Source organism: Watersipora subatra, chromosome 7, assembly GCF_963576615.1.
Source record: "Watersipora subatra chromosome 7, tzWatSuba1.1, whole genome shotgun sequence".
NCBI lineage: Eukaryota > Metazoa > Bryozoa > Gymnolaemata > Cheilostomatida > Watersiporidae > Watersipora > Watersipora subatra.
Window position 1 is genome coordinate 49,423,882 of NC_088714.1, and position 26,574 is coordinate 49,450,455.

Below are 26,574 nucleotides of genomic sequence, written 5' to 3' on the forward strand. Positions count from 1 at the left end.
ACTTTAATAGTCTGTTTCCAGTCTGGCTTGGCTATAAAGTGTCGTTATCGTTAGGAGTAGCCATAGATATAGTAAACCCTAAATATGTGAATAGCTATCATTACAATGGAGCAAAAGTGAAGCCTATAATTGGCTGTTGTTCTCACGACGTTACGTTGCAGTGATGTGCATCACGGCAACAGAGCCTTCAGCTGAGCAGTGAGTTTAGTAGTGAAAGCATGCTCGTGCTACTAGTTTTTAAGTTATAAATGTTACAATAAAACCAAATTCTTAGTGAAATGTCATCAGAGGAGACTACAACACCTCAGCTATGTGAACCCACAATAAAAATTTTAAATACTTGGTAAACTTAACCTTTGCTCATGTACTATATCATTTGTTCACGTTGTAAGTTGTTATAGGAAACAAACTAACTTTCTTATCAACTCACACTGAACTTACTTGTCTTATCATGGTATGATAACAACGAACATACCTTTCTATGATTATTCGGAGTTGAAAGTGAAGTGAATGAATGCTTGGGACTATCAAAGTAAAGAGTGTCTAGACTGATTACAACAACATATATTACATACTTGTCTCTCAGCTGATAGAGTTGTAATCTAACTTGGCATGATTGATTAAATGCTTTGTTTGTCTCATTCAAAGTAATGTAATGATATTTTTTCTACTACATGTATGTATGTATTGTTAATGTTTAGGCTAAGAAAAAGTCAAGCCGCAGCTGGTGCTGTGCCTATGTATGTTCAAGCAGTCCTGAGAAATGCCCAAATCTGGCGTTTCACCGCTTTCTAAACAAGAAACGAGCTGAAACTCGTGATGCTTGCCTAAGGCAGTGCGAAGACAGGATTGGACTCCAGCATCAAGCTCCGTATTATGCGGAGGATATTCTCAGAAAGACTGCTACAGGGTTCCACCAGGTATTGGAAGAAAACCAATGCTAAAATCTGATGCAATACCTACAATATTTACAGCTTATCCAACCTACCTTCAGCTAAAAGTTGTAAAAAAACGGACACCAACCATAAGAACAGAAAGCCTGCCGACATGTGGAAAAACAACTTAGACAGCAGCCAGCACCAAAATACCTGATGCTGAAAATTCTACAACTGATGATACTACTATCCATGATGATGAGCAACCTGCAGCTTCTGACAATCAGGACACATCTACAGCCTTGACAACGAGCTGCCGGCATGGTGATAGACCCAAACAGCCTGCTGTCACACGTATCTCAATATTAAAAAGAAGAATCGCTCAGAGCAGAGCAATAGGATTCAAAATAATTTGATCCCAATGCAGAAAAAGGACAATAAACTTAACAATAACTATAGAGGTTGCGTCGATGAATGGATGTCTAGGAGAATTCTAGTCACAATATCGCTTTTATACAACTACTATCGATAGTTCCACAAAATGCTAAGAGGTCAAGTCACGCTAATGTGCCGAAAGTGTGCCACCGGCCTTATGAGTCTGATGCTTTAACTGCATAGACGAAAAAAAACAACTCCCTTTCAGTGCAGCTGATGCATCAGGTGCAGTGCGTCTTGTGACAAGCCGTCGTTTTGCTCGCCCGCTCGACGGAATGACAACTCTGCAATAGCAACAGTTTGTCAAGACAGGCTAGCGCGGTCCTGGCAACCTCTTCCCAGCTCTTACATGGTTCCTGGTGGTGACTGGTACTGCCTCGAGTCATCACTCGCTCAATGTCAGGAGATCCCAGGATAGCCTCAACCGGTCTCGGGTTGACCTTGGATGTTTCAGGGAAACAGGGGTTTGCACCAGTGGACCGGCCGTCTTGCGCGTGGGCCTGGCGATCCCTGACAGAACATGGTTCCTCCTGATTACCCTAGCCTCATCCTGGTCTTTTTGGTCCAACTCTAGCAGAGTTGGACCCCCATCGCTGTATTCTATCTGAGCACACTGTCGACAGTCTTTGCAGGTCTGTCTGCTTAGACCAGCGCCATTGTCGTGCTTTAATCTTGCACGATGTTCCAGCTTGTACGTAAACTCAGCTAGCACCTTTAGCCATTGCGCTACCTACTGGGAGTGCTCCTTTCCGCGGCAGAGCCATCGCAGAGAGGCATTGTCCATGCGAAGCCAAAACTCACGTCTGTATAAGTACGGGCAGAAGGGTTTTATCACTGCCATCAGCTCTCTACGTGTCAAGCAGTAATTTTGCTCAGAGGGAGTGAGTGTTTTGCTGTATTAAGCAATCACTGGTTCCTAGTCGCGATACTGCTTTGACAGCACAGCTCCTACGCCACACCCGCTGACATCCGTGCCCAAAATATAGGTATTCCATAGATCTGGATACCCCAGCACCGTGCTGCGGTGAGGCTGTGGCGCAGGGTGTCAAACACTTCCTGCTCCTTGCCTGTCCATTGCCATGGCTCTTCCTTTCCCACCAGCCGGTTGAGGGGTTTTGCAATGGTAGCAAACCTATGGATGTACTGCCAGTAGTACCCGACAGTACCAAAGAACCCTTGCAGTTCTCGGACTCTATGGATAACTGGCCACAGCTCTACCACCTCTACTTTGGCTGGGTCTGTGGCAACCCCTCCGCTACTTACTATGTGGCTCAAGTACCACACATGAGACTGTAGCACTTCACACTTTGTTGTTTTAGCTTGAGTCAAGCTTGACACAGCCGCTGCAACACTTCCTCCAGCCACTGGAGGTGGGTCTCAAAATCAGATGCAATAACAATCACATCATCCAAGTACAATAGTAAAGTTTGCCAGTTGAGCCCGTGCAATACCCTCTCCATCAGTCGCTGCAAGGTGGCTGGGGCGGAAGTCAGCTTGAAAAGAAGGACTCTCCATTTTCACAATCCCGAGTGAGTGATGAAGGCTGATTTATCCCTGGCATCTTTGTTCAGCAGAGCCTGCCAGTATCCGCTGACGAGATCGAGGGTACTAAAATATCGGCTTCCAGCCAAGGCACCCAAACTTTCGTCTATCCGGAGAAGGGAATAGGCGTCTTGTTCTACCACCACATTGAGCCTTCAGTAATCCACACAGAGCCGCCGTTTTCTATCATTCTTTTTTACTAACACAATAGGCGAGCTTCACGCTTCTCTAGACGGCTTGATCAACCCTCTGGTTAACAGGTCCTGTACCTCTCTTGGCCTCCGCTTCCTTTTCCGGCCCTAAGTGGTGAGGGAGTTGACGAATAGGTCGGGTCCCATCTTTCACAGGTATAAAGTGCTCCACGAGCAACATTCTACCCATATCATCATCATCTCCAGTGCTAAACACTGACCCATACATGCTCAGTAGGGTAGCCAGCTTTCTAGCCTGCTCTGCATTCTGACACGAGGGTCTAGCAGCCTAGTGCAGTTCCTGGAGATGCTGGGGGTCTATGGTTTGGCCTCAACTTGGGTGATTGGCACAGCAGGGCCTTCCCTGAAGAGAGATGTGCTGGTGATGGGAGGAGGCACTTCCACACTAGTGTAAGTGCCTACGGTGGTTCCCGAACGGATGGTTAGGAGTTGGAGTTTGGGCTGAGATACTTAACCAACACCTTTCCATCTGCTCCGGGCTCCTTCAAGCTTGTAGCTAAAAGCGGGCTTTCCTGGTATCCTTCTATTATTCCGAGTGGACAAAAATTTTGTGTGGACAACCTGCACCTGACTGCAACCTCTGTTCTAGCTGGCACAACCAAGTCCCTAATTACCTGGGCTTTGTTCTGGAGGAGCTTCTTCGTTCAGTCGGTACAAGCCAATGGCTTCCCATCTACCTTCACCATGGGTCGTGCGAATTCCATCGAGCATTGGTGTGCCATAAAGAAGGGCATGCCAAGAATGGCGTCTTCACTAATCTGACTGACTATGAAAACTTTTTTGGTCTTCACTTTGCGAAGCCTTACTGGAAGCTGGATTATACCCTAAAAGGGTAACCTGGTCCAATCAGCGGGCAGGCCATGGGTGTCACTCTCTTCCAATCGTTCTCTTATACCCCGAGGAAGTTGGTCAAACACCTGTTTTCCCAGCAAATTAGTGGTGCATCCGGTATCCAACAAGAAGTGCACTGCTCGACTTTCGATTTTACTCGAGAGGAAGTAACTGGTAGAGTGTGGGGCCCCAGCAAGTGTGCTTGCACAGGTTCTCTGTGCTCGGAAGGGGCTGCCTGAGGCTGCTTTGTTGGTGCAGGTAGAGAACCTGCCTGGTCAAGTCTGTTTGAATGGCGGGGGCTGTTATCTGCGAGGCAGGGCACCAAGGTACCTGAGAGAAAGACATGCTGCTTACTTTGGGAAGACTCACGCCTGATGAGTCTCTTTGAATGGGAGGGGGGGCTGTCCTCTGCGAGACAGGGCACCAAGGTACCTGAGAGAAAGGTATGGTGCTTACTTTGGGAGGACTCATACTTGACTCTTCTAGGTGTAGTGTTTGGAACGTGTTCTGGATAGTTGTTGGGGTGGCTTGAGGTGGAGTTCTGGATCCGCCTGACTTTTTCGGATAGGTCCATCCGGGTGAGGCCTTGGCTGAATCAATACTTCATTTTTTCCTGACTTCCATAGGGGCTTTATTGCAGGTAGTAGTGGTTGCTACTGCTGTGGCCTTCCTCCGTTTCCCTACTCTTTTTTCTTTTGACTGGGGCACTCCTTTCAGAGATGTCCCGTGGATCCACATTCCCAACAAATGGCAGGCTTACTTTCTGGAGGCTCTATTGGCTTATTTTGGCGCTGCTTGACCTGTTCTGTCAGCTGCTTTACTGTGGATAGCAGTACATTCAAAGTGTTTTGTTCAACACTGTGTACCGCACCGTGTCCTGTATTGGCCTCCGAGTCTTCCACAAGATGTACAAGACTTAAATTTTCTTCAAATGCTATAAACTTGTAATTTTTTTGTATAATAAAATGGCATAGAAAAATGTAAAATTACTCCCAAAGAAACTGTAGATACTACATTGAGTATAGACATTTGCAAAAAATGACTGGTAGTCGATCGAATAAATACTGAAGACGATCTAAACAAGATGGGAGATCAAGAAATTAAAAAGCTCTATCTCAATAAGGAACAAGGTATTATAGATAGTGTGTCTAAACAGTGAACTTGATTAGTTTAAAAAACGTAGGCAACTTTTGTTTTAAAAGTCATTGCAATAACGGATAAAACGAGTTTAGAAGACTCTCTGAATAAAGGGGCATTTCTAAGTATAGCCATAAAAAAGCATTCATTTTGTTGCACTTTAAATTGGGAAAACGTTTAGTGCCCCTTGCCTTCCTTTGAATACGGCTACTCATGTCGATTATCGAAATTTGCAAAATAAAGCATCAATAAATGGAAAAGAGGAATCCGAATCGTGCGAAACGTAAAAATAAAACCAAACCTAGTGATGAGCTTAAATATCTTGCTTCCAAACCTAGTGAGGATGAGCTAACATACAAAATGTATATTTTTAAGTATCATATTAGCTGGCATAGCGTATACACTACGTCAAAGATTCAAATTGATACCACCCCAACCCCAAGTCTCACAACCTCCACATCCCCAAGTCTCCCATCCTGCAGTCTCGACAGCAAAACAGAATAATGTGAGATTATATACTATAATAAATGGCAGCGAATGATACGTTAAAAGATGGCGTTAGTGCTTTATATAATGAAGTTGTAACGGCGGTGGGAATAGTAGAATCTCGAACGCGTTGACAAAAGTGGGTTTTAAAAATAGGTCCATTGGTTTTAAACCAGAAAGCGTCGCGATGTTGAGTTCAGAAATAGTGGCGAGTACCTTTGTAATACAAAAGTTGCAAAACAATGGACTACCGATCTACTACTTCTTTATTATCTTGGTGAGGGAACAATTTTTCTGATAAAGTCTTAATAAATCTCTTCACAAATGCTACTTTTTTCTTGTCTAAAGACCTTTGAATTTTAGTGTCGTGTTCTTTTGTCAACTTGATAAACATATCCATAAATTCTCAACCAGTATCACCAGGGCTTTATTGTCCAAAGAAAAAGTGGTCAGGAGACTGTCAATTAGTAGTTGCCAGAGGACCGAAGGCCCAACTTGGCCATGCGGGGAGAGCCTGAGAGGGAAGCTGAAGCGCCCTCCTAGAGAAATGGGTTCGGGGCCCTCCCCCGAAAAAACTTTGGGAATTAGGAGCAAAAGTAGAAAATTTTAAAGTGTATCTTGTATTATTTAAGGTGGATATTTGGGTCTTGCCAAGGTGGGCATTTCAAGTCTTGCAAAGAGAGCTAGCTACAGAGCGACATGGTTTTGAATTGTAACCATATATATGTATATTTAGATTCATATTCATAAATATACATACATGCACATGTGTACATAGAAGATTAATTGTTACAGCTTGACACTTGTCTTTCAAAAACTAAATTTAAGAGCAACTGTTTCAGTTACAAAAATAAGTTTAAATAATATATTACATGCACCAGAGAAAGACAACAAATAGATTACTTGGCCTGCTTAAAACTTACTACTCTGCAGGATGAAAATATTCGATGGATATAAAAATTCGCGACTTCGCAAACAGTCAATTCCGAAAATTATTAGATTCTGTGAATAATTAGTTCTATTTTTAATCACAAGGGAGAATAACTAATGCCTCAAATTAAAAACTAGCCGCTGGCATAAATATTACACGTAGCTGAATTCCAAAACCTTTTTAAAATCATGGCCGGGGCTTTGAGTGAACCCAATTGCCAATGCATCACATTTCTTTACAAAAATTGTTCAAGGTTGTCACAAGATACCATGAAAAATGGCGTTATTGCAAAAATAGCCGCTAGGCAGAATTACTAAATGTAGCCGAGTTCCAAAACATTTTTAAAATCAACGCCGGGTCTTCGAGTTAACCCCATTATCAATGCATCAAACTTCTTTACAAAATTATTCAAGGTTTTTACAAGTTATTCGGCAATGCATTGTCATCGCAAAAATCTCTCATACGGTCTGTTTACATTGAAATCAACTCCATCAATCTCTAATACCAAAGTTGAGGATGATCATGATTCTGATTTGAACATTATGGTATGTATTTAATTTGCTATGCAGATACGGTTTTCCATAATTAACTGCGTTAGTTAATTCTTTTGTTCAAAAACTGATCGCTTTCATTAAATACTTCAGCTATTGTTTTTGTACTTCCTTTACACTTATTAATATTTTTTCTTTTTTTGTGTTTACTGCAGATTGAGAATGAAACAGAACCTATTCCGATTACGAAAACTAGAGACAAGTAGTGATAGTCATCAAGGCAGGAATATTGGCAGAGAAGCAACCAGTCAACCTAGACCCCTTCATCGACAACAACTTCTTGATATCGCTGCAGCAAACATGGTTATATTAGATATTTTATTTCATATATTATATATTTTGTTTCTATAATAGATATATTATAGTTTATTACAAACTTGAGTGTACAAATAAATTATTTCAAATACAAATAATGTTTTACAAACGATGAAAAGAGTAAGTATAAACAGTTTAGTCCAAATGGCGGTTGCCTAGCAATAAAATTAAACTGGTACTCTTGATAAGTGAATACTAGCGTGTAATGACGCTCTCTGACTAGTTATTTTGGTAATAACAGCTCTCTTTTGCTGCCACTGTTTTGGGTAGATGTTAAAGGCGATTCTCTCCCTACAACATGGCTGGTAAGGAAGTCATCATCAGAGCGCTCCTCGTGGCTTACTATTGCAAAGTTCTGCCGGTTGGCCAAAATCTTGTGCTTGTAAAGGCATTTTTGTTCCTGTTTTAAAACAAATATATTTTTCTCATTAGCAGCTTCGGTCACTTTTACCTCAATTTCAAGACCTCCCTGAATGATTGGTGATCTTCTAGGAATGACATCTACCACCACATCTGCAGTCATTGTGCCTCCGTGTATGATGAAAATTTTTTTCTCTCACACTAAAACAAATAACGAAGCGGTAAGGATGAAAAAACAAATATGGCATTTTACCAAAGAACCAAAGTAAAATTCAATTGTTATTTTGGTAAATGATTTTGAAAAAAATTCATTACTGACCACAAGTTGTTGGTTCATCAAAGGCCTCCAAATCGATGACTATTCTGGAAAACCTCTGAACGCAGCAAGAAATTTATAGCTTAGCATAATCGACTCGTAGTCATAAGCTAAGTAGAAACCGAAACACGCGGTGTGCGCATGCAAAGAGTTAACTCTATTGCTAGCCGCAATAGAGTTCTGCCCGGAAGCAAGAGTGAATGTTATATTTGTTCACACAACCTAATATATAATCCGACTGCGATAATGCGGATACAATACATATGTATATGTGAATGAGGGAAGACAACAACTTTCACCATGTACGCTATGCCGATTTCGCAACTTCCGAAATTTTGACAGAAGAAAAGTGCTCCGGATGGTTCCGGAGTCTCCTAATAGGACAATACAGTACTGAGTATCACACATGATAGTTTTTGGATATTTTAGCGGAGATCTAGAATAAATTTTTTGTATAGTATTTGAAGCTTCGTGGGCAGTTTTTGTTTTTATAGGTTCGGGTTCATTATAGCAAGAAGCGATATCTATTATAGATAAGCGTGTTTTAACTTTTCATCATTGGGTAAAGATAAAATATCTAACTGATAAGTATGATTTGGTTTGTCTTGATTATAATAAGGATATTTAACAGTCTTTGGTTCAGGTTTATAAATTTGATATATCGGTTGTCTACCTAACCAATGCTGTATTTGTTGTTTTGTAAATTTAGGAAAATTTTTGCGTAGCTTACTAGAGGCTAAAACACACTTTTGATAGCCAGCAGGACTGTAATAAAATTTTCGTAGTTTCTCAATTTATTGTAAATATTTTTTAAATTTACACGATTTTAATTGAACTTATGTAAATATTATTTAAATTCATACAATTTTATTTGAATTTACATAAATACTTTTTAACTTACATAATCTTTATGAATGTTTTAACTTTACCACTATTTTCATCTCATAATTGTCTATTAATCATCTATAAAGTCTCATTTGATTAAGTGATAAATAGCCTGTTTTTAAAAAAGATTGTTTCCAATGCAATTGTGCTTAGTCTATAGTCTTTTTCAACAGATTGATGAGCTTTTACATCCTTGTCTAAAACTCGCAATAACTAGGGTTGCTTCATATTCTTATAATTATCCATACTGCGGTTTTTAGCAATCTCTCTCAAGACTAGTACATTCTGATCTCTAAGTTCAGGTGGTAAACGACATTCTTCATCATATTTTGAAGGAAGTACTGCGGGTCTAGATGTGCTCCATTTACAAAAACTTATAGGTTCATTAAGTTTATTTTGTTGGCTCATATTTTAAAATGAACAGACATTCATTAAGCTCATAATTTTGCTCTCCTAGTCTCAGTTCATGATTGTGCCATTCATAAAAAATATAATCTTTAGGAGGAAAAAATACGTCAACATCATCAAGACTTTTGGTTCATATGAGTCCATTAATATAAAGTCAGGCATTGACGGAATCTTTATCATTCATTGTAACATCATTCATCTTGGGCCCACAATACAGAGTGATAAGTGTGTCCGCTGGTATCAGATTTTTGTTGCAAGCAGTTGTATACCAATCTCTTGCCAGACATAGCGTTATCAGCTATATATTTTGGCACTAAAACTTTTAGCTCTTCGTTAGTATCATCATTACAAATTGTGACTATATATGAGTTGTATTTAGTTTGCTAGGGGTTGACTAATACGATGGTGTAAGAAGTTGTTTGATTTAATGTAGCTAGTTTGCTTATTGACTCAGTGGTTGCTTTAAATTCTGTGCCATTTGCATTCTTGCTATCCATGCTTATTTATTACAAGATTTGTTCAATATAAATTTGGCTAGAGTGGGATGCTACAAGGGTTAGGTTACCCTGCAGGATGAATTTATTCGCGGAGTTACATTTCGCGAAAATTGCCATTTCATGCATATTCGCGGATTAATTTATTCGTGGCTGAACACTGTCACTCTTTATGAAGAGTTAACTCTATTGCATCTAGCAATAGAGTTAACCCTATGCATGCGCACATTGCGCGTTCCGGTTTCTGATTAGCTTACAACTACGAGTCTATCGTGATAAGCTATAAATTCTTTGCTGCGTTTAGAGGTTTTCACGAATATTTATAGATTTTGAGGCCTTTGATAAACCAACAACTTGTGGTAAGTAATGAGTTTTTTTCAAAACCATTTACTAAATTAGTTAAATTTTTCTTTAGTCTTTCGGTATAGCGTAAAATCTATTTTTCCATCCCTACCGCTTCGGTATTTGTTTTATTGTGAGAGAGATTTTTCATCATACACGGAAGCACCATGACTACAAGGGTGGTAGATTTCATTCTTAGAAGATCACCAATCATTCAGGGAGGTATTGAAATTAGGTAGAAGTGACCGCAGCTGCTAACGGGGAGAATATATCTGTTTTAAAAAGGAACAAAAACTTCTTTACAAGCACAAATCTTTGGCCAGCCGGCAAAACTTTGCATTAGTAAGCCACGAGGAGCGCTCTGATGATGACTTCCTTACCAGCCATGTAATAGCGAGAGAATTGCCTTTAACATTTACCCAAGACAGTGACAGCAAAAGAGAGCTGCTATAACCAAAAGAACTAGTCAGAGAGCACCATTAACACGCTAATATTCACTTATCAAGAGTACCAGTTTAACTTTATTGCTAGGCAACCGCCATTTGGACTAAACTGTTTATATTTACTCTATTCATTGTTTGTAAAATATTATTTGTATTTGAAATATTTTATTTGTACACTCAAGTTTGTAATAAATTATGATATATCTATACATGAAATAGAATATATAATATAATCATGTTTGCTGCAGCGATTTCAAGGAGTTGTTGTTGATGAACGGTTCTAGGCTGACTGGTTGCTTCTCTGCCAATATTCCTGCCTTGATGAATATTAGTACCTGTCTCTAGTTTTCGTAATTGGAATAGGTTATATTTCATTCTCAATCTGCAGTAAACACAAAAACAAAAAAAATATTAATAAGTGTTAAGGAACTACAAAAACAGTAGCTGAAGTATTTAATGAAAGCGATCAGTTTTTAAACAAAAGAATTAACTAACGCAGTTAATTATGGAAAAACGCATCTGCATTGCAAATTAAATACATACCATAATGTCCAGATCAGAATCATTATCGTCCTCAACTACGGTATTAGAGGTTGATGGAGTTGATTTCAATGTCAAAAGACCGTAGGAGAGATTTTTGCGATGACTAAGCCATGCTGAATAACTTATGAAAACCTTGAATAATTTTGTAAAGAAGTTTGATGCAATGGCAATAAAACTCGAAGCACCGGCAATGATTTTTAAGAAGTTTTAGAACTCGGCTACGATTAGTACTTCTGCCTAGCAGCTATTTTTGCGATGACGCCATTCTGCATATCTTGTGAGAACCTTGAATAGTTTTTTAAAGAAATGTGATGCATTAGCAATGGGGTTAACTCAAAACCCAAGCAATGATTTTAAAAAGGTTTTGGAACTCTACTACGTTTAGTATTTATGCCTAGCAGCTAGTTTTTAATTTTGAAGCAGCAGTTATTCTCTCTTGCGATTAAAAATAGAACTATTTTTTCACGGATTTTAATAATTCGCGGAATTGACTCTTTGCGAAATCGCGATTTTTATATCCATCGAATATTTTCATCCTGTAGGGTATATTGCGGTTAAACCTACATCTTGTATATTCCGTATTTTATATTATTTTTTCCAACTTGGGATAAAAATTGGGGTCATTGAGCGCAAAGGTCATCAAGTTCAAAGTGGCCCAGAACCCACCTGTAGCATGCTACTCTAAGATGAATAGGTAGGTAATTAAATTTCCTTTCCGCAGGAATTGTTATCAACACATGGCATAACAGTTTATGGTTTCCTTGGCATGATAGGCCGTCATGTTTTCTTCCAGAACTGATATCTGACAAATTATTAACAACAAATTTACTATCATATCTGAATAAAACATAAGCAAAGTAAACATAATACTTGTATATATATCTCTTTTCAATCAAGGACAAACATTAAACAGCAATTTTCATTGTGAAAAGGGCTCTTGAAAAATTGAATTTTTTTCTATACAACTTATACAAAATTAGTGAGTTAGCTCAACCTACCGATTTCAATTGCCATTAAAATAGTTTGCACATGCATCCTGCGACAGTAATCCATTTTACAGGGGCGGTAGTAGTAGTATACTTCCTTCGCTATAAAGCTGCTTGGTGGCAGTGTTATGTTATCACGGTTGAATTGTTCCCCAATGGAGCTGCTTCAAGCAACCTACTTGTAGCATTTATATTCAAATCATACAGTTGTCTACAGTGCACATCGTTAAACAACAAAATATGTGGTGGTGGCAGGTAAATGGTCTGATAAGAGAATGAAAAGGTTTCAATAAAACTGTATTTACTTCCTAATTGATTAATCATTTGGTTATTCGTTGAAGGATGGAGTAAATGAGTTTGCTATTTTCTCACTTTGATTCTTAAAGCACATAAATTACATATTTTTTGTCATATATATTCAATACATCAGAGTCTTGAATTTCGAATGAGCCTATATTAAATACACAAATAATAATAGAACTATGAAAAACAGGGTGTCAAAAGTATGACCAGTAATAAAAAAACACTTGGTTGCGGTTACCACAATGTGATTTCATAATTATCATTTAGCCTTAAGTCGTCGATCCTTTTTGCTGCCATTGAGGTTGCGCTTTTCTGCGACAATCGGTGCTGTTAAACCCAGAGAGCGCTAATAATAAACTAGGATTCTATACCTTCAACAATGCCAAGGATCGTGCTAACGCCCGACCAATACAAATCAATTATGCTTCAATAAATATACTGTCGTTGATAAAGGTAATGAAATCGCATTGATTAAATGGTGACCTGCAATGGCATAGCCCTAGGACTATAATATGTCAAGTGCACTTTCGCGAGATCACGCAATGCTTGAAATTAATTAGTCTCTGTCATGCCCCTCAACATCACAATAAAACGAGAGGGCTAGTGCATAATATCATCGGGAAAACATAGTATGGTGCTTGGAATCTGAGTTATTTATCATAGATATAATCTGTACAAGGAGAGCTAACGACACTGATTCCTTTGTCATCTTCACTGGTTCTCTGGAGTTGTCCTACCTTCGCCCGCCACAAAAGTCATTATCATAGCTGATAAATATAAGCGGTAAGCATTAAAATAAACGGTAAGAGCATACAACACCGCATATGAAAATTGTGACGTCACAATTTTCGAAATTATATTGGAAATTTTACGATGTATATCAACTAATAATTAAAATAATGTGAGAAATTTACTGTCTTTCAGTACATACTTTCATGAAGTATGTACTGAAATGCATCTTACATTCAAAGGAAACTGAAACACTAGTACAAGATACAAGAACTTCATGAGCTTTAAGAACATACAAGTCCAATCAAAAGCTCTTTTGGTTGCCTGTATGCTATAAACTTTTCTGGCTGTCTTGGAATCTGTGCAGTTGCTCACATAATCTTGGTACTCCTTGATCTGCTGTCTGAGTTTCACTCTCACTGGCTTGCTCTATATTTCTCCGCAGCTTTAGGTTGCATTAACAGTTATTCTGAAGCCAATATCATCTGTCATTAGGTGTTGTATTTGTATTGGCTGATTTTATTACTTTTTACAAACTGTTGAAACGTGTACTTTCAAAGATCCTAAGCTTTTGTTCCAATGTTTGAATTTCTGTCGAAGTGTTTTCAAAATCTTGTTTTTCTTATGTCACAGCAATTGTCTCACATATTTATCTCTTGCCATTTGGGTACTATGTGTGTGGTATTTACTGAACTCACATGTCTATATGCTGCTGTGATAGTAGCTTGTCATGGGTCAACCAACAAGTATGGATATTATTTTTAGTTTGTCAGCCATGTAAGCTTTTGACTATGAAAGTATGCGACACACCAGTGGAGTGTAGGAGAACTCCCGCAACCAAAACAAAAAAAAAAGTGCATTAATTTTCAAACAAACATCCAGTTTTTTATAATGATTAATGGGGGGACCAAAACATAAGCAAACAAAAATAATTTCTACTTTTAGTAGTTACAAAATTTAGTTGCTTTTGTTTGTTACTGTATTGCTCTCCCCATTATAGTTAGTATAAACATAGTGGGCGTAGCCTGTTCATTTGGTAACCAGGGAACTCCTATGTATGCTTCGATTTATCACGCAACTTTGTTCTATGCTGCCCTGTGACATACAACCTACTATAATACATGTATGTAGCTTTGGTTACTGATTAGACTATTGCCGAAGAATATTCAAAATGTCCTCCATACTTGAAAGTCTAATATTTGCCTCCCAGTATTTCGCAAGTGAACAAAAACTATCTATATATACCGTATATGTTACTCTCACTGCCAAACACCATTAAAGTGTCAACAGGTGGCAGAGAATAGGGTCTATGGTAGGTTACCACTTTTAGCATTCTTGTGGTAAATTAATCGGTAATTTGTGCCCTACCAGCCTACCAAATTAGCCATTAAAGGGTGAGCAGAAATACAAAAAATATTTTTTCTCATGACATGGGCAACTCGCCAAATTAGCCAAACATATATATAAATGCAAATCTCGGTTAATTTTAATACGGTGGGTATTTGCTTGTATCGATATATAGTAGAGCTGCACAATGATCGCGTTATTTAAATGATTAACGCGATCAGTACAAATACACGATTAACTGAGTTGAGCCAATTAATCTTTAAATAAAATACAACTGAGGTGATGATCATGATGTGGTTCCTTTGTATTGTTTTTAAAAACACAGGCTATTTATGTGGGATAAAAATAGTAGTAAGTTGAAACATTTATGAAAATTATGTAATTTTTAAAAATAATTAAGTAAATTTAAATAAAATTGTATGATTTTAAATAATATTTATGTAAACTCAAATAAAATTTGTAAATTTAAAAAATATTTAAGTAAGTTCAAGTAAAATTGTTTAAATTTAAAAAATATTTACAATAAATTGAGAAACTACAAAAATTTTATTTCAGCCCCGCTGGCAATCAAAAGGGTGTTGTAGCCTTTAGTAAGCTACGCAAAAAGTTTCTTCAACGTATATGAAAATTGTGGCTTCACAATTTTCAATGTATATCAACTAAATAATTAAAACAATATGAGAAATTTACTGTCCTTCAGTACATACTTTCGTGAAGTATGTCCTGAAATGCATCTTACATTCAGAAGAAACTGAAACACCAGTACAAGATACAAGAACTTCATGAGCTTCAAGAACATACAAGTCCAATCAACAGCTCTTTTGGTTGCCTGTATGCTATAGACTTTTCTGGCTGTCTTGGATTCTGTGCAGTTGCTCACATAATCTTGGTACTCCTTGATCTGCTGTCTGAGTTTCACTCTCACTAGCTTGCTCTATATTTCTCCGCAGCTTTAGGTTGCATTGACAGTTATCCTGAAGCCATTATCATCTGTCATTAGATGTTGTAATTGTATTGGCTGATTTTATTACTTTTTAAAAACTGTTGAAACGTTTACTTTCAAAGATCCTAAGCTTATGCTCGAAAATTGTGACGTCACAACTTTCGAGCTTATACCATTGAATATTTTTGCGTAAAGCTTTGGGAAATCCTATTAACACCAACCAATGTCTGTCTCACCATGTCAAACAATGGCTCATTTAAAGCCAAGATATTGAAGAACCTGAATAAGCTGAAACAGTCCTTATGTAATTGATGTGCTTTAATGTGGTGTGAGATTCCTTGCAGCTTAAGAAGCACTTAGATTAATACATTGACTCACTAACAAACGTCATTCCGTATTTGGATGAGTAAAAAATGCTAGTTGATGCAATTATTTTAATTGGCAACTAATGTCAACAACCTTTTGCAAATAGTGTTCCATAGTTCACAAAAACATACGATTCTTCCATTAGTAAAGCATGGTAGCTTATTAAAATTAGACAGTCAATTGTAATGAATTATGCAATCCATGATAGTCAGCGGTGAGAATCAATTTAGGTAGAGATATAAAATATTCACCACTACGACCAGCGTTAACGGCAGCATCTAACTGAAATACCAGACACAGACTAAAATAATACTTAACTATATACGTATTAGAGCTGCAATTTGATTATAAAAATTAATCGCGATTAATAACTGTTCTGAACCAGTTAATCTTTGATTAATCTTAGAATTAATCTAGCAAAAACCTGCATATTCAAAAACAAATAATACAGCTACATATAAATTAATTATATTTGATACAATTGCTAGCAGGAGTGCATGTTATGTAAAATGTACATAAGTTACAATGTAATAATTATTATGAATATGAAAACATTCTATGAAAGTCTAAAAATAAGTCAGTCAAGAGTTGAGGTAGCACATTATATTCACATTATCCGAATAAAGAGATGACCTCTTCCTACATACAATATTGTCAGCTTTTAAGAGTAGCCACTCTCAGGGGACAATATTAGTAGTTATTGTCTGTAACAGCTGGTGACAATTTTTGTAGAATTTTGGTAGAATGAGAACTAGTTAAACTACATGTATATCTTAATGATGATGTGCTGTGGTGGTAGGCAAATTATTTCTGGCATATAGTGCGCTTCGCTTTCTTGTTTACGCTTCCAACAACGTACGGAAATGCACTACTTAGTATGGAAGATATTTTTCTGCTTTATGTTCCAATAAAGTGTCAATCTTATATTACTAATAATCTAAAGCTGAAATATTATTAGGATCTTTTTGAAGAATGAAAAAACGTGTATAATTTACCTAAGAGAGTTTTTAAAAATAAACGTAAAATAGACTGTAATATATTAAATCATACTGAAATTTCTATTTTATTGCTATTACGTAGAAACATGTTCGAACAGCTAAAAACATGGCCGCTTACGGCTAGATCGGCACAGTCTTTGCACGCTATGTAAACAAGTTGTATGTTAGCGACTCACTTTGTGTTTTCATAGTTTAGTGCAAAATAATTGTGGTTGTATATAATTGGTAAGAAAGTGTTGTTTTTCATATTTATTTGTTAGTAAATTAAATGGTAGTAACCTGCTATGTTAATGTTATATATTGAACAATACAAAGGAACGACATCATGATCACCACCTCAGTTGTATTTTATTTGAAGATTAATTGGCTCAACTCAGTTAATCGTGTATTTGTACTGATCGTGTTAATCGTTTAATTAACTCGATCATTGTGCAACTGTACTATATATCGATACAAGCAAATAACCACCGTATTAAAATTAACCGAGATTTGCATTTATATATATGTTTGGCTGATTTGGCGAGTTGCCCATATCATGAAAGAAAATACTTTTTTGTATTTCTGCTCACCCTTTAATGGCTAATTTGGTAGGCTGGTAGGGCACAAATTACCGATTAATTTAACACAAGAATACTAGAAGTGGTAACCTACCATAGACCCCATCCTCTGCTACCTGTTGACACTTTAATGATGTGTGACAGTGAGACTAATATATACGGTATATATAGATAGTTTTTGTTCACTTGCGAAATACTGGGAGGCAAATATTAGACTTTCAAATATGGAGGACATTTTGACTATTCTTCGGCAATAGTCTAATCAATAACCAAAGCTACATACATGTATTATAGTAGGTTGTATGTCACAGGGCAGCATAGAACAAAGTTGCGTGATAAATCGAAGCATACATAGGAGTTCCCTGGTTACCAAACAAACAGGCTACGCCCACTATGTTCATACTAACTATAATGGGGAGAGCAATACAGTAACAAACGAAAGCAACTAAATTTTGTAACTACTAAATATAGAAATTATTTTTGTTTGTTTATGTTTTGGTCTTTTTTTTTAGTTTGGTTGCGGGAGTTCCGCTACACTCCACTGGTGTGTTGCATATTTTCATAGTCGAAAGCTTACATGACTGACAAACTAAAAATAATATCCATATTTGTTGGTTGGCCTATGACAAGCTACTATCACAGCAGCATATAGACATGTGAGTTCAGTAAATACTACACACATAATACCCTAATGGCAAGAGATAAATATGTGAGACAATTGCTGTGACATAAGAAAAACAAGATTTTGAAAACACTTCGACAAAAATTCAAACATTGGAACATAAGCTTAGGATCTTTGAAAGTACACGTTTCAACAGTTTGTAAAAAGTAATAAAATCAGCCAATACAAATAAAACACCTAATGACAGATGATATTGGCTTCAGGATAACTGTTAATGCAACCTAAAGCTGCGGGAAATATAGAGCAAGCCAGTGAGAGTGAAACTCAGACAGCAGATCAAGGAGTACCAAGATTATGTGAGCAACTGCACAGATTCCAAGACAGCCAGAATTTTGTTGCCGGTATGCCTGTCTATAGCATACAGGCAACCAAAAGAGCTGTTGATTGGACTTGTATGTTCTTGAAGCTCATGAAGTTCTTGTATCTTGTACTAGTGTTTCAGTTTCTTTTGAATTTAAGATGCATTTCAGTACATACTTCATAAAAGTATGTACTGAAAGACATTAAATTTCTCACGTTATTTTAATTATTTAGTTGATATACATCGTAAAGTTTCCAATTCAATATTTGTCTCGACATATGAAGCAGTATCCAAATCTACGACATGGGGTTTCTGAAGTTTCTTTAATCACTGCAGTTGTATAATTCAGTATATTTTACGAAAATTATGTTAAGCATATTTTGTTATAATAGTAATACCATAGAATGAATATTTTAGAATTTATCATCATTTTTTAATACCTTTGTAATGTCAAAAATGTACCTTGATAGCAGGGTGCATTGGGACAGTAGCGGGTGCATTGGGACAATATATCAAATAAACAACTGTTAGTGGTAGCACTAAATAATAAACACAAGTCTATTTTATATATTTTAGTTAATTCTCAAATTATTAAAATGGTAAAAAACTGCAGTAGCATGAAAAAATAAAAGCAAGTCTATTTCAGATATTTTATTTCAACCATAAATTGCATGGGTACAAGTAAGCATATGCATTTAGAGTTAGATGGTTCATGTCTAAATATATTGACTTAAACCAACACCAAATGAGAACTGTTCTGCCAGTCTCTGAGACCCACCGTACTTCGTAGGCAGGAGAAGTTAATGATAACCTGCGAATCATGAACATCACATCTTTCTTTATCATCTATAAAGAGTTTGTATTTTCAAGAACTTCACCTTTGAGATATTCTCAAGTACATTTCTCTTCTATGATTTCAACATAGTGAACTAACCTCTTCTTTGAAGCACACGATATCAGCAAAAAATCTTTACAAAATCGCTGCAATATTTTTTGGGTTTGTTTCTTAATTTCACTTTTTCGTCTCAGACTCGCTATAATATTTAACCAATTGTGCCAATGAAATGTTCGATTTTTCATCCTACATTTTTTCATCCTACCTGTATGTCTCAGAAGTAGGATATCTCAACTTTTGACTTGCTAATGTATACTTCTTTGAGTCCTTTAGCTGGACTGGTAAGCAGAATAACTGATTTGACATAGTTTCTGTGGTCTCCTTTGCAAGAGCCGATGTCTTCAGAAACGGGTGAAGTTGTTCTGGTGTAATTGGTTGATCTCGATTAGCTACTAGGCTCGTCACTGAAGTGGAAGGCATGGTTGGCTACCAATTGACGGTAAAGGCATTGTTTCTCTGTGCTGTTTGATTCAGTCGCAGGAAATTTTCTGTCACTTACACTTGCTGCCAAACGTCCGCTTCTGTAAAAACCTCTAGGTTATATGGTGAAATTCCAATATCTTTAAAACCTGCAGTTATATTTGCAGATATATTCTGGAGATTGGCCCAGTTTAATTGCATTTTTTGCTTTGGCAACATGACATGAAAGTATCAACTTCTCGAAGTTAAAGTCGGTAGCGACTCCTCGCAATGTATATGTTCCACCTAATACCATTTATACACCGGCTGTAATATGCTCATCTGTATGACTAATGCATGTGGTTAGTTTTCAATTGCGCGACATGATTCTCTGTAATAAAAATTATAACATATTGTATAAATTTTTGAAGCAAGTAGTTATTACTGACCCCTGTTACTTATTACTAAGGCAGGCATGGCCTTGAGAAACACTATAATATTTAACATTCCTTGAATTCTGGTAAATGTAAACTAACAATGCAAAAAAGCAAAATAGTTCATGGGGTGCTTTGGGACATGTCCCAATGTACTCCACTCATAGTGCCCGACAGCACTCAAAAGCCCTGAACTATTTTTATGTAAAAATTTCACAAGCTTAATTTTTCCAGCTTAAGATCAGAATGATAGGTTTTCATAAACTAACAATCTCACTTTGCTGTATTTTTTCATGCTTATTTAGCAAATTAAATTCAGCTTAAAATTTTATTTTTACTAGAGAAAAATTAATAAGTACTAATCAGAATTTTCTCTTGCATACAATGTGGGTAAATTTAATCTGACTGAGCATTGATGTCATTTTCTCATTCTGGTGAGTGCAAAAATAACCACACAAAATGTTGAAGTTTGAATTTTAGCCCTGTCCCAATATCTTTATATGGTTCCATAATGCTCTTCTATCTTAAAGCTAAATGGATCGCCCATTCAAAGGTAGACCCGGTTAACCTCTCATTGAAATAAAAGGTGAAAGTTTTAAAAAACCAAAAAGTTAGAATAAGCTTCAGAATCAGTGTTAGAGCAAATGTTAGGTTTTCATAATTCATAATCCATGTACAGCTCATAATTTTAACAAAAGTAGAGTGAATGATTCTACATGATAATCAAGATGGGCACAGTTAATCGACAGTAGATACACACATGCATGGTGATTCATTCACAAAAACCGTGTTGTAAAAACTCGATAAATAATTTTATGTTAGTTATAAATAATTTTATAATTAGTCATTTTAAAATGATAAAGATTTACTTTTATTATAGTAAATTTTGGCTTGGTAAATCTTGTAAAAGACTGTCATTTAATCAGTTACTTTGGAAAGGGCTAAAAAGGATCTTTAAAAACTGATTTTATTACCTGACAAAAACTATATCCAACATTAAAAGATTACACGTAAGTTCATTATAATTCACTTGCCTTTCTATGTCAGACCTCAGAGTAGATAGGATGAGTGTACTCATAAACGGTACTTTAGTTGAAGAGTGTCTTTTGTTATATCTACCAATTTACTGACAAAGACACTATCACAGAATGTAATGAAAATATGACAACACTTGCTACTTAAAACTGTTTGAATTAAATTGATTGTTATTTTAAATTTAAATCCTGCCGCTAAACAGTAGAAGTTAAGCATTTAAGACACAAGTCTGTTTGTTTTCCATTACTGATAATGGTAGTTGACAGTAATATATAAAATATAAAAAACCAGTCACTTGTAACATCATACATGTACACACATAATAAGCCAACAGGGGTGAAATTTGAACCAACTGAATATGGATACCTTAGCAACTACATTAGTTTAGCATTAATTTAAAGTGTATCACACATTTTATAACCCAGTATAAAAACAAAGTCAGAGTTATGATTCAGACTTGATCACCTGACTTCTAGATATGGAACATGCTACTAAAGCTTTATGGATGAATGATTAAGAGAGTTGAAGTAAATTTAATTGACTGCAGAAAACTCAAACTTTCAAGCCTTTATATCCAGTATTTTATTAATCTCCAATTATCATGTTACTCACTCCTAATCAGTGACGAATTCCATGCCAAAATGGGCAAAAATTTCACGAAAGACTAAACTCGTAGTTTAAACTACATTTCTGAGAAACTTACTAAATACATAACACATATAAGGCTTCTATAATAAATATGCACACAAGGTCATATAGTGTATAAATTTGTTACTTTTGCAAGTTCAGTTAATTTTAATTTGCGAGTAGCTATTGTTGATTTGAAATATCTTGAATAACTTCCATTGAGACGAAAGTTTATAATGAAAGACTGTAATGAACTTTTGCAGATATTAAAAAAGAGGTCTTTTTCTCCAAGGTTATTATTAAGATAAATCTTGAACACTTTTTATAAACATTAATTTTTTTATCTTGTTTTATCACTGATGCCATTTAGTTAAAAGAATTAACAACATTGACACCCTTTTGTTTGACATCAATGTGTATGCCCAATATAATAAAAATATTGACTCCTGAAATGTTAAAAAGATCTGCTGTTTTGTTTATGTAATTCTTTCAAATAGATGTCAGCAACAAGTTCAATATTCTTTCAATTGAGATCATTACTCAGTTGCTTGGGTACGTATTCTTTACCATGCATGTAATAAAATTCATATCCTTGTAAAATATTTTGGTTTTGCATATTCTGCAAAATTCACTGTTTTGGAGTTTATTATTGTAACTAAAAAATTTGGGATTCTATTGACTGTTTAAAATATTATATAGGATACTTCTTTCCTCAAACAATAAATATCAAGGAGAACATAACTACAACTACCTCATTGCTTTCTGGATCAAGTATGATGAGAATAGAAGCATTGCTTACAATTAATCATAAAGTTTGATTGTGTGCCAAAATTATCTGTCCTACAGAAACACCAAGCAGTCACTACATCAAAATGTATAGAAGTGGAAAACTATGAAAAACCTGTAATTGTTGAATACCCATAAACTAGTTGCATCACAATGCATTCTTACTTGCATTTAAACCATGCATTACAGTGGGGATATTACTCAGCTTCCTAGAAGTTACTAAGATCTATATACGGCTAATGAATCAGTCATGTATTTTACTAGAAGGTCAGTGTAGGTTTCAGATTTTTGTGAATTCAGATTTAATATGTATTCATATGTGATCATGAGAAGTGAGTAAATAATTCAATGCTTTCATAACAGTATGGTCAAAATATATACAATGAGAATGTGTCAAAACTGCAAGTAAGCTTTAAGTGAAGTCTGTCTGAACTTTGTGCTGTGTTGAGCTGAGAATCTCTGTATGCCATGATGAAATTAGTAGAGCAGAAATTGGATACTATTTTAGATCACTTTTATGGTAAAAAAGATGCCACTACACATCTAACATCAACTTATTGGAGGTGACAAATATATAACTATATTTTAGCAATAATACAACACTCACACCTTATAATCATCACTCATACTGATTGATGATATACGTATAATCTCATTTAATTTTACATGTATATCATAAAAAATCATCATGCTTTTTGGTTATTGTACTAATAATAATAACTCCATAATGGTTGCAACTAGTAAAACACTACTGCTAAAGATTTTATCCTCACCATGAAACAGCTTGATATCAAACAGCTGAACTGAATAACACAACCTAAAGTTGATTATTCAAACTCATATTATACTTTTTTGATCAATATAATAACCTAGTTCTGTTATAACCTCCCAGCATTGTGTCGAGTTAATGGTTAATCTTAAACAGACACACAGAGTTGCTTTCCCATGTAGGTACTGCCAATTTATCTCTTCCTCTAACACTTAGTTGCCCTGTGTTATCCGGTAGATTATCATTACTAATCTCTTTCAGTCTCTCACCTATAAACAGATACTCAGCTGATAATAATATGGCGTAGACCAGACACCTTACAATTATACATTATTAAGAGAACCCATCATGGTCTAGTAATGTGTACTAGTTTGTAAACATTGTATGTGATCTTTATATTCCATAGGAACCTAACCTTGAGGAGAGATGATGTAGATGATCTTTTTTTTAAAAGTAGTGACATAAATAAATCCATCAATATCTGAAGTGACTCCACGAGCTCCTACCAGGTCTTTGCAAGTCCAGATGGTGATCAGCTGGTCATTCTCTAGTTTACATCTAATAAGAGTATCTTGCCTTAAGCTCACTACTAGTAGCTGTCCATCTGGTAGAAAGTGCATATTAATTGGTGACACGGCAGGAGTCAGAAGTGTTGTACTCCTGGTAGAAAAGTTGTAGAGTACTAACTTCTCTTTAACTGGTTCAGAGGCAACAATGTAGTCTTTACTAACAGCAATTACAGAAGCAGTATTACCTAAATAGTTGAAAGAAAACAACTTCTCTTTTTGGCTCAAATTAGACAGGCACTGGTAAACTGTTCTCTCATCATCATTCCAGCCCAAGACATAAGCATTGTTATTACAGACCTGAACAGATGTAATGCATAAAGTGATTAAAGACTTAATCTCTGTAGACTCTTTATTCAGTACTCTGACACCATCACTGCATCCTAAATAGAGTTCATTGCTTTCTTTATAAACAGCTGAGTAACACCTGTCAGTAGTGCTGTGTTCAGACAGGAAAGTTAGTGATGTGGGGCTTGGAGCTAACTTTGGTTGCCGGAATGGTTGTTTGCCTATAAAAGTCAGCACTAGTATGTAAAGTAACATATGCGATTGCTAGGAACAAAATATTTATCAAACTCATATGGTTACATACCTAAAAACTTTCTTGGTTCATATAGGTTTAAGGTAAAGGTTAAACTTCCAATTTAACCATTTCAAGGCGTAATATTTTTTACAACAATCTAAAGATAGCACGAGATTTAACAGCCTGTTTTTAGTTTTTCTATTGTATATTATAATTATTGGTATAAAAACTAAAATTTTAAAGCAACAAATATTCTACTTATGGTAGGCTGTCCTGCCACATAAATAATCTGTTCCAAGATTGTTTACGCTATAGGAATTTTGAGTTATACATGCGATATAATACACACTTAATCCATTTGAAGATCATCTCCAACTTACTTTTTTGGCTAACCTAAATTTTTGATTTAATGACTGCACAGTAATGAGTGTTGTAGTCCAACGTTATAACAGATGGTGCTTAAAACCACGTATAAGACCTCAATGATATTTTAAGGATACCTATGATACTTTCCTAATTCAAATCGAATATGTGAACTTGCAGCTATATGGTAAGTTTTATGTTTTACGAAGCAAACAACTTTACATAAACTTTTTAAATATTTGGGAATGTGATTACAAGCTCTTAAAAGCTAAAAAACGAACAGTTGATTGCAGCCACACGAGACCGCCGTAGTTTGGATTCTCTTTCCAAAACGGCTCAAATGTGATGTAGCTGTGGTAAATGGCTTCTGTTCACAATTTCATGAAACCTTATTCGTCGAAATATTTTCACAAATATACTTCACACATTCAATAAAACCATGTTTATTGTTCTTACGTCTGTTTTATCGTCATTGTAATGCTGTCACTTTTAGCAGTGATATCTTATAACTTACTGTAAAAATTTGTTTAATTTTTCAACCTTACCTCAAAGGAGTACATATCATTGTCTGATAATCATGATGAGCCTGTTGGTCACCTGTGATAATCAAAAAGTGCTGCAGAAATTATTTGCGAAGTATTAGGTCACATGATCAGATTACGACTAGACGATTAGACCAAGCCGAAACAAAACCGTAAAGTAGCGAGCATCTATATTTGATACGGGTCCTTCGGTAAAACCCGAAGTGTTTGTCATGAACTAGTGCTACGATAAGTTTCATATTGAGCTTTTTATTGACCTTTCAATTCATATTAGAACATCATGTGACAAGACAATAACCAAACTGTAATGACAACGCCAGAGAAATAAACAAATTTCAATATACAGTGGCTTTTCGTTTTTGAGCTTTTAAGAGCTTGTAAATCACATTTCCACATATCTGTACCTACAACACAACAGAGTAAAGCATGGTGAATCTTTTGATACCAAATAACTGTAATGTGAATTTTGTTGCACGTCAACCTTTAATCATTGCATTAAATAAAATTTTACTTTTCAAGTTCTAATGGTGTTTACATGTATGTATAAAAGTTCAATATCAAATGGGAGCATGTCTGCTATATTATATCACACTCTTTATTGAAATACTACTTGATTTATGTCAAACTCATTTTCTAGACATATTTTTAAAATTCCAGGCTGCTATGGAACAGCCTTTTATCTTTTATAATGGCTTGAACCTAACGCGACCGCGTGTTAGACCCTAACGCGATCTCGCGCGTTATTGCCTTGGTACGCTGGGAACAGCCCAGCATACCGAGGCAATGACTAGGGCGATTTGAGCCTTTGACATGACTGCATAAAGACTGCAATAACTTACATCAAAATTGGGGCAGTTACATAAATTAACATGCATAGGAAAGCTGAGCAATTTTTCTACAAACTGATATTTTTTTATGTAATTAGCTTGCAAATACTTTACAGCGCAAGTCTCAATTTGTTGTAGCTACAATTTTTATTTTTCACGCCGTTTTCCATTCTATTTTTTAATTGATAAATTTAATTGACAATCTTGTATAAATAGTACTTGAACGGAGTCACAAGTTCACAACGATTTGCAAGAGAAGTTGGTTGCCGAAGAGTGTTGAAAGTGAAGTTATGAGCTACGGTGCATTGCAAGAGCGCCCCTCAAAATTCTCAAAGCGTGACCCAAATTACCAGCAAAAAATAAAAACCTGCCATGGTTGATAAACTTTACTATAACTTACATGCAAATTAGCATGGAGCTACAAATGAATAGGAATTGAAAAGCTTAGAAATTTTTCAACATGCAGCAATTTATTCCCTGCTAATCGTCT

The 26,574-nt window shown here is 36.0% G+C and overlaps 2 protein-coding genes across 2 annotated transcripts in view; both read right to left on the reverse strand.

The window, feature by feature from the left end:
- LOC137400858 (uncharacterized) overlaps window positions 1-26,574 on the reverse strand; it is a 259,198-nt gene that overhangs the window by 178,024 nt on the left and 54,600 nt on the right. The window lies entirely within an intron of this gene.
- The window catches only part of LOC137399640 (uncharacterized), a 35,629-nt gene continuing 32,412 nt past the window's right edge, over window positions 23,358-26,574 (reverse strand). Inside the window, exons 13-14 of the mRNA XM_068085823.1 lie at window positions 23,679-24,338; window positions 23,358-23,532 (exon numbers count right to left, since the gene is read on the reverse strand). Coding sequence (XP_067941924.1) covers window positions 23,399-23,532; window positions 23,679-24,338 — 794 coding nt within the window. The 3' untranslated portion in view covers window positions 23,358-23,398. The remainder of the gene's footprint in view (window positions 23,533-23,678; window positions 24,339-26,574) is intronic.